The sequence below is a fragment of the Micromys minutus genome, assembly GCF_963924665.1.
Source record: "Micromys minutus genome assembly, chromosome: 7".
In the NCBI taxonomy this organism is placed as follows: Eukaryota; Metazoa; Chordata; class Mammalia; order Rodentia; family Muridae; genus Micromys; species Micromys minutus.
In genome coordinates this window covers 47,510,595-47,527,814 of record NC_137976.1, presented here as the reverse complement: position 1 = coordinate 47,527,814, position 17,220 = coordinate 47,510,595, and the positions used below count along the sequence as shown (strand labels likewise).

The 17,220-nt window shown below is 38.0% G+C and overlaps 1 protein-coding gene and 1 pseudogene across 2 annotated transcripts in view; one reads left to right on the top strand and one right to left on the bottom strand.

The window, feature by feature from the left end:
- Positions 1-1,457: 1,457 nt before the first annotated feature.
- On the top strand, positions 1,458-1,793 carry LOC308422991 (large ribosomal subunit protein eL33-like; annotated as a pseudogene). Its single transcript has one exon. The product of its transcript is annotated as a large ribosomal subunit protein eL33-like (transcript).
- A 5,837-nt stretch (positions 1,794-7,630) lies between these two features.
- Positions 7,631-17,220, bottom strand: part of NECTIN3 (nectin cell adhesion molecule 3) — a gene marked incomplete at both ends in the record, with an annotated part of 19,997 nt that continues 10,407 nt past the window's right edge. Inside the window, 6 exon segments of the mRNA XM_080919499.1 lie at positions 7,631-7,812; positions 7,815-7,847; positions 7,850-7,944; positions 7,946-8,221; positions 9,804-9,849; positions 11,954-12,295. Of these exon segments, the coding sequence (XP_080775625.1) occupies positions 7,631-7,812; positions 7,815-7,847; positions 7,850-7,944; positions 7,946-8,221; positions 9,804-9,849; positions 11,954-12,295 (974 nt within the window).

The following is a 17,220-nucleotide window of genomic DNA, read 5'->3' as shown; positions in this document are numbered from 1 at the left end:
GGTCAGCATGAGAGGGAAGCTTTTCAAAACTTCTTTTAAATTTCATCAATTACATATATACTGCATTTTGATAGCTATCACCCTCATCCATCTCTGAAGCTCCAAACCCCCTCTGCCAAGCCCACCCTATTCCTGTCTTTTTTACAATACCCTAAGTTTAACCAGAACTACTGCTATAACCATGTATTTGAAACTATCTACTAGAGGCTAGTTGGCTCTTCCAAGGGTACCTAACTGGAAACAATGTATTTCTTCCCTTTCCCCAGAATATTCCCCAGGGGATAGCTAATAGTTCAGTAAAAAGTCCCTTCTTAACTAGTGACAGGTTGAGTCTTGTCCAGGGATAGCACAGGCTGCCTCAGCTGTTAAGATCACAACTTCATTAATTGTGTCAAGCACAAAAGACAGGATTTCACAGCTCTTCCCCCCACCTTCCTGTTTTTTTATTTTCCTCCCACTCTTCATAATATTTCTCTAGCTTATGATGAAGTGGTATAAATGTCCTATTTAGGATTGAGCATTCAACCATCACTTAAGTCTCAGGACCCTAAGCAGCCATGAAGTTTTAAATTCAATATTCACTGTACAGGGAAACTAAATCTGTAGATCTCTCCGACCAAAAATCAACTCTAAATGGATGGAAGACCTCAACATAAAAGGACATATTCTGAAACTATTAGAAGAAAAGAAAGGCAAGGTACAGTCAGAGGCAAGGTTTTTTACATAGAACTTGAGTCATTAAGAAAAGAAAGCCAGCAATCAACACACTAGGCCTCATAAAATTAAATAGCTGTATACAGCAAAGAAAAGTCCAGCAGTCAAAGAAAAATCGTTGCCAGCTATGCATCTACAGAGGTAATCTATAGAATACAAACACAAGAACAGAAATCTAATTTTAAAAACAAGCTATGCAGTTAAGTTCTAGCTTGCTTTGTCAGTCTGATACTGTCTTGAGTCACAAACAATGAGAATCTCAAGTAAAGGATTCTCCAGAGCAGACTGTATTATGGGCATGCTTGGGGGAAGAGGGCACAGTCCACAGTGGGCACCAAATTCCTATGTAAATGGAACTGAGCTAAACACAAAAGCTAGCTTAGCATGTTAAAGAAGTCAATGGCTTCTGATTCATTTTCTGACCTAATTTTAAATGGGCACAAACCACTTCCTCTCCTAAGATGCTTTTGGCCAGAGTGATTTACCACATTAATAGAGAGCAAAGTAACAATCTATGCATATAATTCTCAATGATAATGATGATGATACAAATAGCTAATACACATTTTTAAAATTTAGACATAGTTAGTCAAGAAATAAAAATTAAAGCTACTTTGAGAGTTGATTTTAGATCCATTAGAATGGCTATCATGAGCAGCAGAGGGCTTGCCTTCCTTTTTCTGCCATCTTGGCGCCTGTGGAGGCCTGCTGGGAACAGGACTTCTAGAAAAGAATACGCAAGTATGTCCCGAAAGCTGTGGTACAAGGCCATTTTTGCTGACTACAATGAGTACAATCGAGGTCTCCGGAAACAAAGAGAGCACACAGCTCTTCTTAAAATTGAAGAGTTAATGCCCTATATGAAACCGAGTTCTACTTAGGCAAGAGATGTGCTTATGTGTACAAAGCAAAAAACAATACAGTGACTCCTGGAGGCAAACCAAACAAAACCAGAGTGATCTAGGGAAAAGTAACTCGGGCCCAGTTATGATATGGTTCCTGCCAAATTCCGAAGCAACCTTCCTGCAACGGCCATTGGACACAGAATCCGTGTGATGCTGTACCCATCCCAGATTTAATTAATGGAGAGTAAATAAATAAAAGTAGATTTCTACTCTTGAAAAAAAAGAAAAAAGAAAAAAAGAAATGAGGAGCTGGAGATATGGCTCAGCAGTTAAAAGCATTTGTTGTTAAGACCTGTGCTTGATTCTTATAACCCATATGGTACCTCACAATAGTCTCTCTACAGATCCAGGGGATCTAATACCCTTTACTGTCTCCATGGGCTTCTGTATGAACATGGTATTCATATGCAAGCAAATACATAAAAACGAATAAAATATAAAAGAATCAAATGACAACAAACACGTCAAGGCTGTAGACAAAGAGAAACACATAGTCACTGTTACTGGGCGTATATAATAATGTATGGAAATCAGTTCTTCAAAAGACTAGAAATAGAACTATTACCCAGCTCTCCCACTACTAGGGATATACCCAAAGGACTGTATACCCTACTACAGGGCTTTGTTTTCAACTATATTTAATGCTGCTCTATTCACAACAGCTAAGAAATGAAATCAGCTTAAATGTTCATCAATTGATGATTCATTAAAAATGTAGATAGACATAATTTTATTCAGCTGTGAAGAAAAATGAGATATTGAATTTGTAAGTAAATGGAGCTGGAAAACAATTATGAGGTAACCCTGGCCCAGAAACAAAGTACACCATGCTCTTTCTCGAATGTAGACCTCAGCACTGAATCTTTAGATTTGTGTTTAACTTCAAGTACCTGTGGAGGCCAGGAAAGACAAAAAAAGGGCCACTGGGGTTGGGTATGCAATAAAGGGAGCGCAGTACAACATGGGTGAGGTGGAGAATATTCTAGCACTAGTTATGTGATGCCTCTTCATTAGTGAAGCCTACAGACTCCAACAATAGAGACTCTTGTCATTTCTCAAGACTGCCCAGCAGAATTAGATAAGGCTCTATTGTTGAAGACATCACACACCCTAAATACAGGGTACAAAGAAACCAAGCGAAAACTGCAGTGGAAACTTCCTCACTAGTTATCATCAGATCCATGACAGTAATTACAGAAAAAAGGGGGGGTGGGAAGCTAAAATTTCTAACACTTGCTGCCAATATCCAGGGACAGAAATACAGGGGGGGGGGGGGGGAGATAATAAGAGACAATAGGGTAGAAAAATATTGAGAAACTTCTCGTTTGTTTAACTTCTTTAGCTACTAATTTAATTATGCACTGGTTAAAATCAGCCTTAGTGCATTTAAGAATACAGTTCCCTTTTAAAGAATTTGGTACTATGAGTTTAAGTGTATATTACCTGCTCCACACAGACTTGAAGGGTGGAGGATTTGCATCAGCATTACACTTGAGGTTAACACCTTTTCTTCCCACAAACCAATTTCCATCATATCCTGTTACTGAAACTTCAGGAGCATCTATAAAATGAATGCATGCAGGACAATTATCTTCTGTTGGGAATAATTACACTATACAATGAAAAACCATTAATGCAATAGGCAAGCTTTAGAAGAATGGGAATTATTTTTCCTTACTTTCAACATATCAGTAAGGCACTATTCAGTAAATAGCACTTGACTAAGACAGTGAATGAGTAAACTGATGAACGGAACTCAGACAGCAGATAAAATCAGCCAGGACTCTATTTAGCATGGATGCTGACTGTAAGACTTCATAAACCCTATTTATAAAAGACATACACACATAACAAAAAAAAAATACATTATGGTACTTAATGAGACATGGCATTTAGGTACTGCCGTAGCTTTAGTGCCAAAGACCTTAATAAAACTGTCCTGAAAAGGATGTTTAATCTAAGAAAATACATACATTAGAATTAAGTGGCATTCGGTTGACATGGCACACACTTTTGAGACTCTATAGTAACACCTAGTCCTGGCTGCTACAATATTAAAAGAAACCACTCGCTCACTATAGCCAAAGGTTCTATAGTACATGCATGGCATAGGCACATTTATTTAAGTGCAATGAGTTTAATCTAAACTTCTAAGCATGGCATTTCAGCAACAAGTAACAGCAAAAAACAACTTCAAAACCCTATATAGATGACTTCAACCTTCACACTTCAACCTACACACTGGTTAATCATATCTCCAATCTGCCTAACATTACTCACCCTTGCTAAAAAGTTTAAACAACGACCTTTTTTTAACTCAAAAAAAAAAAAAAATTAAAATGCCAAACAAATTACAATGTATCAAAACGGGAACTGCTGAAAGTGAAATGTAGATACACATGACTACATGAAAACACAAGTCAGAGAACTCTTCTAAGTACAGGCAGCTTTGACTCGTATATGTAGTTTTTACTATCCCAAAATATATCTTTAAAATTACTTTTAAATATATAAAAACTGTTATTTTGGGGGATGTCCAGCCTAGAACAATACCAGACAAAGACAGACTTTCAAACTGCTAAAATATATCTAGAAAGTAAAGAGGATTTTGTTTTTTGTTTTTTGAAACAGGATTCTGTGTAGCCCTGGCTGTGATGGAACTGGCTGGATGTTTTAAACCAGGCTGGCCTTGAACTCACAGAAATACTCATCATGAATGATAGGACTCAAATCAAGAGCTGCCACCACCTCCTGGCTAAGTAAAAGATTCTTACTGAAAACAGTAAGACCCAGGCAGGACTGAGTCAGCCGCCCAGTGAGAGACAATACAATGAGTTATCTTAAGAAGTACACATCTCAAGTGCAAATTTCCACAGCCTCCTTCAAGCTAGCCTACTTTAAAGTCTCAAAACAAAACTAAGTACATGTAATTTGAGTAACTCCACTGTAGGAATATCACATACTTGGATTCACACCAAAAACAATGACCTTTGTCAGCAGAAGACAACACAATGTGTGACTTAAGTTAAAAGCAGATGCTGATGCATACTTACACTGTATGTCTAGTATGAAAGAGTATCGAATGTCCTTTTCTAAGGCTGGATGTTTTACAACACAAGTAATTCGCCTTCCTCTAGCAAATCTTGTGGGAAACAGCTTGTACTGGCTGACAATTGTTACTGTTTCATTGGGAAAAGAAGTTGTAGTAGATTCCATTTCACCAAGATCACCTTCCCAGTCAATATGTGCAACTGGTTTTCCAGTGGCCGCTATACAAACGGCTGCTACTGTCTCATTTCCTCCATCAATTAAGGAGTCTGGCCCTTTTATCAGGCTCACGGTGGGTTCAACTGTTTAAGAAAAAAATGATACTTCAATTAAGATAGTAATTTACAATTTTTTCTAGCCAGATCTAGAAATATTTCCTTCTCTTAGGAACAAATATGAATAAAGTAATTAATTTTTTAAGTAATGCCAACATCAACTACATTTCTGGAACAAAAGGACAAATTTTAAATTATCACCACAAAGATGGCTGTCCCTGATAAAGCTTCACATTCAGAGATGAATGAACGATAAACCAATTAATTAAACGTTTCTATGACCTTGATCGTAATTTCTTTTATGATATTAAAACCATTATTTTTTGGAACTCTTTTACTTTAAGGTGTGTGTGTGTGTGTGTGTGTGTGTGTGTGTGTGTGTTACTTCACTCTAAGCAAAAAGTTTAAAGTAAATAACCTGGAAATAAGTTACTGGTTTTGCTCTCCCTCTAATTCATACATATTTCCTTACCTATCTTCTCACTGAGACACACAGGAAAAGAAAAGAAGCATAGGTAATGAATACATTTACAGCAAAGAGCCACACATCCACCACCACCTGGACTAGGAACAGCAGTTGCAAAGTTCCTGTGTCTCTCCTTATCTTACCTTATGCTCTTTTTTTTTTTTTTCAACATGGTTCAAATTGTTTTATTTCCAGCTTTAATACTAGTCCAAAAGAGACTGGTACCCATGAGCATAGCTTAAATGTAACAAAGAGTTAAATTATATACATTAAGGAAAAAGGAAAGAAAAAAATTTTCTATACCAACCTTTTCCTATTAATGCAGTTTCTGATTAGAAGAACTAAACACATTTTTTTTCTCAATTTAATTTAGGATGAAGTAATAGAACTTTTATGATCAATTTCATAAACTGTCTTTAAGGAGAAAACGGATTTTTAAGTGGGTGTCACCATATTAACCAGTGAACTGGCTGCATGGTTGCCTTGTCTCCTTTTAGTCTGGCTATCATTAGAACTAACAAGACCAAGTCCATGAGGCCCGCAGGGAACTCAATGGCTGTAACTTCCAAGGGGAGGGCACATACCACACATCACAATGATGAGTTAATGCTCTTACCCTCTGAGTCCATGTAAAAAAAACTTATTACTCTCATTCAAACTAACTGAAGCCAAACAGTTAAAAAGTCAAAATGAAGAATAAAACTATTTTCTTTTCACATAGAGGAGGGACACTCCTTCAGCTCCGTTTAAAGTGAGTTCTGTGCTGAGTCCCTGCTCCTTTAGAACAGTAAACTGAAACTCAGTTATTGCTAGCAAAGCTCCAGTGGTCCCTTTCCCACCTCAAAGATGTGTCACACAAAAAGGCTATTGGTTTGGCTTGAAGCCCTCTGAGGAAGTAGTGTGAAGGTGAAGGCGGGCTGGCATTCAAGGTCCACCCTCTATGAGCCATCCTGTGCCTGGTGTCCCCAGGGGCGATTCACCATCTTTGCTGTCTCCGAGAGCACCAGAGGCTCCCACACATATAGAGTGGAGCAGGGACTGTTCCGTGGTCCCACTGGGAAGAAGAGGCACCACACTTTGCCGACCAAAACCTACTGAGCATTCCAAGTCCAGAGGATCAAAGCTCAACTGGCCAGAAGAGCGGCTTTGGAAATACGTATCTATTAAAGGGGTGTGGGAAAGAAAGCCAGGGCAGACGTAGGTTGAGTGGGGCAACACCTCTGATGGAAGGGCAACAGTGACTTGGGCAAAAGCATGTAAGTGAACAGCTGATAAGGCCATTGTTACTGCTATCAAATCCTGGTATCTATGCTTGGGCAGACATTAGGCAGTGGGAACTGAAAAACTGAGGGTTGGAGGGCATTGTAGACAACACAGGAGGGCACTTTCCTTAGCAGAAAGGAGAGGACACTCAAACACTAGCTTGTCCTATTAGCCTTGGATGCTCTGTGCCAGGCAAAGAACTTTGGAGCATGGGTAGGTTCCTGAGAACAGTTGGTGAATAGAGATGCAGTGGAATGGGCACTGCTCCCATAGGCAGCACTGGGCTGAGGACACTAGCAGTGCTTCCAGATTGCTGAATGGGTGAAGAATGGGCTTTATTGCACTTTCTCATTCTTAGGAAACAAGGTTGCCCTGCAGAGTCTCTTGATTTGCAGAAAACACTGAACATCAATGATAAGTTTCAGGCATAATCACAGGTCACCTCTGCTCTCATGGGAAAAAAAAACTAGGTCCACTAGCTAGTCTTTTTCATGGGCAGCTTATGTACTGGTATCCTTGGGCTAGATGGACTGTCAGGCCAGGTCACTGGCAGGCAGAATAGCTAACTGGCAGGTGCCTTGGGAAGGTTCTGCACCCATAAGAGCTGGAGCAAACTTTCCCAACAGGGAAACATCTTGGGCAACATGTAAGCTCTATAAAGCAGCTGGAGCCATGATGCTCAACTTCAATATGCCTGACTCCTTTTTTCTACTCTGGGCTCAAACCACCCAGAGGGGCGGAGATGCTCATCTGATCTGGGAACATCCCTGGATCGTGCTCAATAGCATCAAGCTGGAGATAATGAAAGGATGTAAGGGTTTGGAAAACAAAAGACCAGTTTACATCAGACATTGAGTTTTCAAAGTCTTTTTGAGTTCAGGAAACTGAAGGCAGATACCATGTAGAAAAGCCAGCCCGGTTATCTGTTCATTGGTCTATCCTGAGCAGTTGTGAACATTTCATATACAAATGGGGTGGTACTGTTTATGGTTGATCTTTTTCCTACAAGTTGGGCAAGTGCTAGCATTCTTAAGGGAATCATGGAGGCACAGGCTACAGAAGACGTGGCCACATTCTGTAGAAACAATAAGACGCCCGTTCTGTACAATTTCAGAGTATCCATCCATGCAGATTAGACAATGACGGTACCCGAGGGCCTAGGTCCAGTAGCTCCTTGGTGCTTCGAGGAGTATGCGTAGTCACATACACATCTTTGTCTCTAGACAGCTCCTCATCAACACTGCTAATCACACAGCTGTCAGCACGGTCTGCACAACCTTCTCCCATTTCTCCTTGGCCTTCTCCTTCCTTCAACAATCACAACAGAGTCATTGTGAGTCAGATCTACAACAACAGGCTCTAAAGATTCACAGGTGAGGTCCACGATTTCATCTCCAACAGTTTCCACAAGTTCTACTGGTTCTGCTTCCAAGGAAATCTCAGGAGTTGAAGTTGTTTCCCGAGTTCGCTTCTGGGTTTGTCTAGAATTTACAGTTCCACCACGCCGCTTCCTGTGAGGATTTCTTCTATTCACTGTGCTTGCTCTCTGGCTTCAATCCACAGAAAAGGAAGTGATCGACACCAGTTTATGATGTGGTAGAATGTTCTCAATCTCTCATACCCACTGAATACTCATCCTGTGGTTTATAATTTGGAGCCAACTAGATAGATGTCCAGTATTTCCAAATTCTACTCCATCAGCCGCTGAGGAGACCGACTCAAGCAAGACTCCACCGCCTCACGAAGACCCACTTCCCACCTTATGCTCTTTAATGTCCAACCACAATGCTAACTTGATAATCCTCTACCTGCGCTTACAGTGCATAACAAAACTGCTATACATTACTTCTGCAGGTTTTCTTTTATTCAACCTTGGATTTAACTTTCATTTATTTAGTCTGATGTTTTTTAATAGAACAGAATAGAGTTTATTTAGGTCATGGGGGAGTTAAGAGGGTAGTAGAGGCAGAAAGAGAGAAGAGAGGAATAGAGAAGTAGAGGAGTAGAAACTGGCCATGAGCACGTGGAGGAAGGGGGAAAAAGGGAAGAGGTAGAGGAAGGGGAAGGGGGATAAGAGCAAGAGAGAGGCAAGAGTACAAGAAAACAAGAGTTAGCTTTAGTTTTAAATTCACTTCAACTATTTATTTTCCCATGATTTAGAGCCATGTAAAATTTTAATTATTACAGAATTTATTTCTACAGTAAGTCATTTATTTAAACCAGAATTTATCACTGGTATATACTAGGGTTAGATTCCAGTTTTTCCTAAATAGTTCTATAACCATCAGTCATAATTCATATCATGGTATATTTATAACAACCTTTTCCTGGTTTGTACCAAACACTAGACTTGCTTCTATAATATTTATTTTCAGTTTCACCTAAACTTACCCAAGGTACCAATTAACTTGCAATTTTCAAGATATGGATCCATATCACTAGCCATGTTATTAGGTTATTCAGTATTTATCAACCTCATATATAACATGATACAAAATTCAAAATTGTGTTGCTCAGGTTATGAATGAGCATAGAGACCATCACATATGTTTTAGGGTCATTTTTTTCTGCCAAATGTATATTAAAGAGTTTTTTTTTTTTTTTTTACTGTTATGTAAGGGTTATACATAAACCATGGAAAAGGTGTTTTTTCTAAATTATATATAGTACAGATTTTCTATCAGTTTCAAGCTTGCCATCCTACTGTTCTATGAGAGTTTTTTTTTTGTTTTGTTTTGTTTTGTTTGGTTTGGTTTCTGGTTTGTCTTGACATGCTCAGGAACTGAATCAAGGTCCTGTGGGTACTAGATACTTGCTGTCATTTAACTGTATCTTTAGTCCTTTTTGAAAAAATTAATTCAAATTTACTGAGTAATCTGTTATTTATTTTGATGGTTGACTATCCATGTACTAAGAAATATTCTACACCAAATTGAGGCTAACTACATACTATGTGATTTTTGCCTGTTTCTATTTCTTTCCATAAACTTATTGATTGATACATTTCCCCAAATGGAACAAGCAATACTGCTTTAAAGGCTCTGGTAATGTCGACATCCTATGTCTGTTTCTATCCATTTGGGTGTTTTTAAGATAATCCTGCTCTTCTCCCAAGGCTGGGCTCAAACTTACTCTGGCAACTGATGAGACTGAGCTTCTGTTCCTCCTGACTTGACAGCTGCATGCAGGGATTACAAGAGTGTACCCCGAGCTATGGCAAATTTATGTGGCACTGGAGAGTCACAACTCAGCCTATGTGAGAGATAGATACTCTACCAGGTGAGCCATATCTGCAGCCATGAGTTTGTTTCAGTTGTTTGTACAGGGCACTGAATACAGTGTCCTTACTTCTAAGACTGATGGTACTCAGACATGTATTTGAATTATTATTGTAGAAATACTTTCAGACTAAAGATCATTCCCTCCAGAAAAGATCTCTCTTTTTTATGCCAACCTCCTATAAACTAACCAGGCCAGGACTTTCAAGTTCAGCCTACTGAAAAGTAACATATGTACCAAGTTTCTGACTATTCAAGCATGATTTGCTTTGAGTTTACTGTTACTCAGAGCACAAATACTTAAGATATAGAGCAAATAAGGTTAGAATTCCACACTGGACAGAACTACACTTAGACTTTGCCCTTATCCTAGCTCAAAGGCTGAGAACAATCTTTCCCTTCTATAGGCTTTCCAGGTCATATAAGCATCATGACGTTTCTTCCCAATTATCCAGTATCTCCAGGTTGGAACAGCTTTCAGTGCAAAGTCATCTTTCTCCTAGTATCAATGCAATCATATTCCTCAAGACATACTTTGAGGCTCCAAATGCCTCAGTTGAAGAGTAACTTACATACTAAAGTTTTCTTTTCCTCTTCAGAAAACATGCATATTTAAAGTTAACGTTGAATGACACTATTTTGACTTCTATGCATGGATGCTCTCCGTTAAGCAGTCTTTCCACATCTGCCCCCTTGGACCCCTTATGATCTTGCTAAACCTATATAATACTATTCAATAAGACACAAGGAGCCCCAAATGCTGTGTGTCTAACACACTTTCAAGACAGACCACAGCTACAGGACTATAAACTACACTCCGACTATTTTATCAGTGGCCCCCCTCCCAACCATTTCAATTCCATCTATCCTGCTTCCTCAGCGGATACTTGTGTGGTCACAGATTTTTATCACAGTAACTATTACTAGCATTTGATGGGTTGGAACCCATGGATCTCCATCCAAAGCATTCTATGACAAATTGGACAGTCCACAACAACAACAACAACAAAACCTTCTAGCTCTCAAATGCAACAACTGAGAAATAAGGAAACTTTGCTCTAAAGATCTTAGACTTGGCTCTCTGTCAATCCTAGAATGTTTCCCTAAATTTCCTTCCATATGCCAAACCCGCACCACCTATTACTTCAAGACTCACAATCATTCCTTTTACAATATACTTCTTGTCTGCTGCGTTCACCAGGTCATTCTTATATCTTATTCAGGAACTCTTACTGGCCTTAGGGAAAGACTGGGCCCCTGGAGCTGAGCAATGAGGCTTTCTGAAAGCGGTCAGTGGTACTCTCCTTGCTGGATACTGCTGGCTGTGGCTCCTCCATGATGGGACTCATCTGTACCTCCCGTCTGCTTTAAAGCCCACTTCAGGGGTACCTCAAGGTAACAGTTTCCTCAAACTTTCAACTCCAGCAATTCGGGTAGAAAAATAAATCTAATCTATTGTGGAAAACAGTGTATGATTTAAATAGGTGTTCAAATCTTTAGTGGCAGGAGCAAAAATCCATGGGAAAAACAAACACAAGGTGACAAAAGACTCCACAAGCAAGACCGAGACCAAAACAAACCAGGAAAAATTTAAACTAAAAATGGGACTCAAGCTTTTAAAGTAAGTAATAAAAATATTACAGATAGTTCAGATTTTGTTTTAAAAACAAGATCTCATTTTGTAACCCCATCTAACATGGAATTTGTGGCAATTAATGCGACCTCCGTCTTTCAAAAACCAAAATTACTAGTGTGAGTCACCATGCACAGATGAGAATCCTATCCATTGTTAGAATTAAAGTGCTCTCTAGTATGAAAAATTCTACACAGCCATTTCAGACAATTATACCCAGACTTTGCTTACATTGAGAGACTAGAAATACTTAAGAGAGAAATGAAAATGTATATTTAATTTAAAACAAATTTATAGAAATCCTCATTTTATATTTGTGAAAACATTTTAATATTTATCATAATAATCAAACCCAACTCAAGCACACTTACCTAACACAGTCACCATTGTAGAGGACTGGGCATTTCCAAGTGGGAATGTAACAGCCTTGCATATATATTTTCCAGAATCTGAGAAGCCTATGTTATGCAGAGTAATTGTTGCATCATTAAATGAATAGTTTTTAAACAAGACTCTTCCCTGATACTCTCCTTGAACAGAGAATCCATACTGAGGATGATGAACTGCAACAGTCTGTGTACTTTTGCCGTGTATCTTCTCCCATGAAATCTGTGTTATAGTTTCATTCACTTCAATTAAACACTTTAATGAAACATTCTTTCCCCACACTGCTGTCACATGTGGCTCCACAATAATTGATCCAGCTAAGGCACCTATAGGGAAAAAAACATATCAACAGTTTAGACCATGGAAAACTTATATCAACGTATAGTCATTTTCCCTTTCTCTATATACATTCACATATCCCACCCACCCATCCTATAAGCACACACACACACACACACACACACACACACACACACACCCCTCAACAGTAAGAACTGAAAAGAGATTGGATCTGGATTCAGTTAAAAGTCACATCCAAAGTGATTATCAAATCATTCAGCAATGAGCTTGGTTGTAAGTGAACTATACTATAAGCAAGTTTAAGGCAGATTCTCCCCCATCAAGACTCCAAATGAGATGTCAGACCTCCCTGATAACTTGACTGCAGCCTTATGAGAAGCTAACTAAGTAAAGCAGGATACCTTTGAACCCTGGCTAGATACCCTTGCCCACAGGACCTAAGGGAGTGGGTGTGTTTTCAGTTACCGAGTTTTAATGTATTTTTAAATACTTATTTGTGTAAGATCTTTGAAGTCAAATATATGATTCAAGTAATTTTCTGGAGTCCTTCCACATTAAAATTCTCTATAAAAAATTCATTCTTGGATACTAGCCCCAGAAAGCTCTGAATACCTAAGAAACAACTCACCATATGAAGCACAAAAAAAGAAAGGCCAAAAAGTGGAAGCCTCAGTCCTTCTTAGAAAAAAAAAAAAACCAAAAAAGCAAAAAACTAAACAACAAGTATATAGCACCCTCTCCGAGTGGGGGACACCTAAACCTTAAATTATTAATAAGTCAAGAGCTAAGCCTTTTGGCAATTTTTGGTATTTAAAAATCATTATTTCTAATCTACATACACCAAGAAAACTGACTATTTCCATGTTACATTTTGTTTTACATGTACTTTATGCTTATTGTAACTCATAAGATTTCAATGCATACTATCAAACCTTTAAAAAAATCAATTACTGACAAAAATATATTCATATAGTTTTACGCCAAAATACTTTTAAAAATCTGTACATGTATATGTGTTTTTTCAAATAAAGTTGTTAAAAAAAAAAAATCCAATCTTACAAAATAGACTAACTTCCAAAAAACACTGATGAAATTTTATATTAATATAAAATTGATTTTTCTTCAACTGAGTAAATAAAATTTACACAATCAAGTTTAAACTGAAGTGACACCAAACTTTTCCATTATTTCTTTCCTAAAAGTCAGAGACAATCATGATCATTGTAAAGGAGACCAGTACTAAGCACTGTTCAGGAAATGCTTTAAAACATAAACTGCCTTTAGAGTACTCACAACACATGTAATCTGACATAAAGACTATGAAGCCATTAACTTGTAAAAACATCTTTAAAACTTAACTTTATCTCTAACATTTTAAAATGAGTTTGCCCTGTTTCATCAGGACCAGTGGCCCACCCGCCCACAGGTCCCTAGGAGCTCAGAAGAGCTGCAAGAGTGCTTTCCATCCTAAATGGACAGGTGAGTCAAATGTTCTTCTGCCCATGTTCTACCATTCTACCCTGGGGGAGGTCGCCCAGAACTCTACCAGCACAGGAAGAGGTATGACCTAGGAGTGCACACTTCCAGCCCAAGGCCACACCCAACCCAGTTTCATCAGGACCTGCTGCCCACCCGCCCACAAGGTCACCTAGCATCACCTATAACAAGATGGCAAGAGGCAAGCGCAAGACTCTACGAAACAGAAACCAATACAAACTGGCAATATCAGAACCCAGTTCTTTCACCACCTCAAATAGTAGCTATCCCAAATCACCAGAAAAAACAAGATTTAGACTTAAAATCATTCTTCACAATGATGATGGAGATCTTTGAGAAGTGCATAAATAACACACTTAAAACCAGGAGAACACCAGAAAACAAGTTGAAGCTCTTAAAGAGGAAACACAGGAATCACTTAAAGAGATGAAGGAAAACACAAACAACCAGGTGAAGAAACTGAAAACAAATAAAAACAATGAAGAAAAAAACTAAAGGAGACAACCATGAGGTTTGAAAACCTAGGAAAGACATTGGGAGTTATAGATGCAAGCATCACCAACAGAATACAAGAGATGAAAGAATCTCATGAGCAGAAGAGTACATAGAAATCATTGACACAACAGTCAGAGAATGTGCAAAAATCAAAAAGATTCTAAGCCAAAACATCCAGGAAATCCAGGACACAATAAGAAGACTAAACCTAAGGATAATAGTTGTAGAAGAGGGCAAAGAATATCAACTGAAAGGCACAGTAATTATCTTTAAAAAAAATTATAGAAAAAAACTTACCTAACCTGAAAACCACAAACATACAAGCCTACAGAACCCCAAATAGACTGGACCAGAAATGAAATTCTTCCCGACACATTATAGCACTAAGAGAAAAAGGACAAGTAACATATAAAGGCAGACAATCAGAATTACACCAGACTTTTCAACAGACTATGAAAGCTAGAAGATCCTGGACTGACATTATACAGACCCTAAGGAAAAACAAGTTCAAGCCCAGGTTACTATATCCAGCAAAACTCTCAATCACCATAGGAGGAGAAACCATTATGTTCCAGGACAAAAAAAAAAAAAAAAAAATTACACATTATCTGTCCACAAATTCAGCTCTACAAAGGACAATAGATGAAAACCACTACCACAAAGAGGTAAACTTCAACCTAGGAAAATCAAGAAACTAATCCTCTTCCAATAAATACCAAAGGAAAAAAAGCACACAAACATAAACCTACCTCTAAAAACAAAAATAGCAGAAAACAACAATCACTATTCTTTAATATTCCTTAACATCAATAGACTCAATTCACCAGTAAAAATACATAGACTATCAGACTGGATATGCAAACAGGATCCAGCATGCTGCTAAATACAGGAAACTCATCTCAGCAACAAAGACAAGCATTACCTATGAGTAAAAGGTTAGAAAAAAACTTTCCAAGCAAATGGTCCCAAGAAAGCAGCTGGAATAGTCATCCTAATATCAAATAAAATTGATTTTCAACCAAAAGTCATCAAAAAAAAAAAAAAAAAAAAAAAAAAAAACAAGGAAGGACACTTTTTACTGATCAAAGGAAAAATCTATCAAGACAAACTCTCCACCCTGAACACCTACGCTCCAAATACAAGTGCACCCACATTCATAAAAGAAACTCTACTAAAGCTCAGAGCATATATTACACCACACACAATAATTGTGGGAGAATTCAACACCCCACTCTTATCAATGAAAAAGTCATGGATGCAGAAACTGAACAGAGACACAGTAAAACTAACAAGTTATGAAGCGAATGGATTTAACAGACATCTATAGAATATTTCACCCTAAAACAAAAGAATATACCTTCTTCCCAGTAACTCATGGCTCCTTCTCCAAAACTGACCATATAGTTGGTCACAAAACAGGCCTTAACAGATACAAGAAGATCAAAATAATGCCATGCATTCTGTCAGATCACCATGGACTAAGGCTAGTCTTCAATAACAATAACAACAACAACAACAACAACAAAAAGCCCACATTCACATGGAAGCTAAACAATGTTCTACTCAATTACAGCCTGGTTAAGGAAGAAATAGAGAAAGAAATCGAAGACTTTTTAGAATTTAACAAAAATGAAGGAACAACATACCCAAACTTATGGGATACAATGAAAGCAGTGCTAAGAAGAAAACTCATAGCACTGAGCGCCTCAAAAAAGAAACTGGAGAGAGCATACACTAACAACTTGACAGCACAACTGAAAGCTCTAGAACAAAAAGAAGCAGATACACCCAAGGGGAGTAGACGGCAGGAAATAAACTTAGAGCTGAAATCAACCAAGTAGAAATAAAAAGAACCATACCAATAATCAACAAAACAGGAGCTGGTTCTTTGAGAAAAATCAACAAGATTGATAAACCCTTAGCCAGACTAACCAGAGGGCACAGAGAGAGTATCCAAATTGAAAAAAAAAATCAAAAATAAACGGGGGAGACCTAACAACAGAAACTGAGAAATTCAAGAAATCATCAGATCCTATTACAAAAGCCTATACTCAACAAAACTAGAAAATCTAGAGAAAATGGACAGTTTTCTAGACCGATACCAAGTACCAAAGTTAAATGAGGCAAAGATAAACCATCTAAATAGCCCCATAACCCCTAAAGAAATTCAAGCAGTCATCAAAAAGCTCCCAACCAAAAAAAGTACAGAACCCGATGGGTTTAGTGCAGAATTCTATTACACCTTCATAGAAGACTCAATACCAATACTCTCCAAACTTTTCCACAAAATAGAAACAGAGGGAATACTACCAAACTCATTTTAGGAGCCACAATTATACTCATTCCTAAACAACACAAAGATCCTAAAAAGAAAGAGAAGTTAAGACCAATTTCCCACATGAACACTGATGCAAACATTCTCAATAAAATTCTTGCAAACCGAATCCAAGAACATATCAAAGTGATCACATTCACGATGATCAAGTAGGCTCTTTATCCCAGGGATGCAAGGAAGGTTCAATATATGGAAATCCATCAAAGTCATCCACTAGATAAACAAATCAAAGAAAAAAAATCACATGATTATTTCTCTAGATGCTGAGAAAGCATTTAACAATATTCAACACCTCTTCATGTTAAAAGCCTTAGAAAGGTCAGGTATTCAAGGCACATACTTAAACATAGTAAAAGCAATATACAGCAAACCAGTAGCCAGCATTAAAGTAAATGGTGAGAAACTTGAAGCAATCCCACTAAAATCAGGGACTAGACAAGGCTGCCTATTCTCCCTACCTATTCAATATAGTACTGGAAGTACTAGCCAGAGCAATAAGACAACAAAAAGAGGTCAAAGGGATATAAGTTAGAAAGGAAAAAGTCAAAATAACACTATTTGCAGATAATATGATAGTATACTTAAGTGACCCCAAAAATTCCACCAGGGAACTTTTACAGTGGG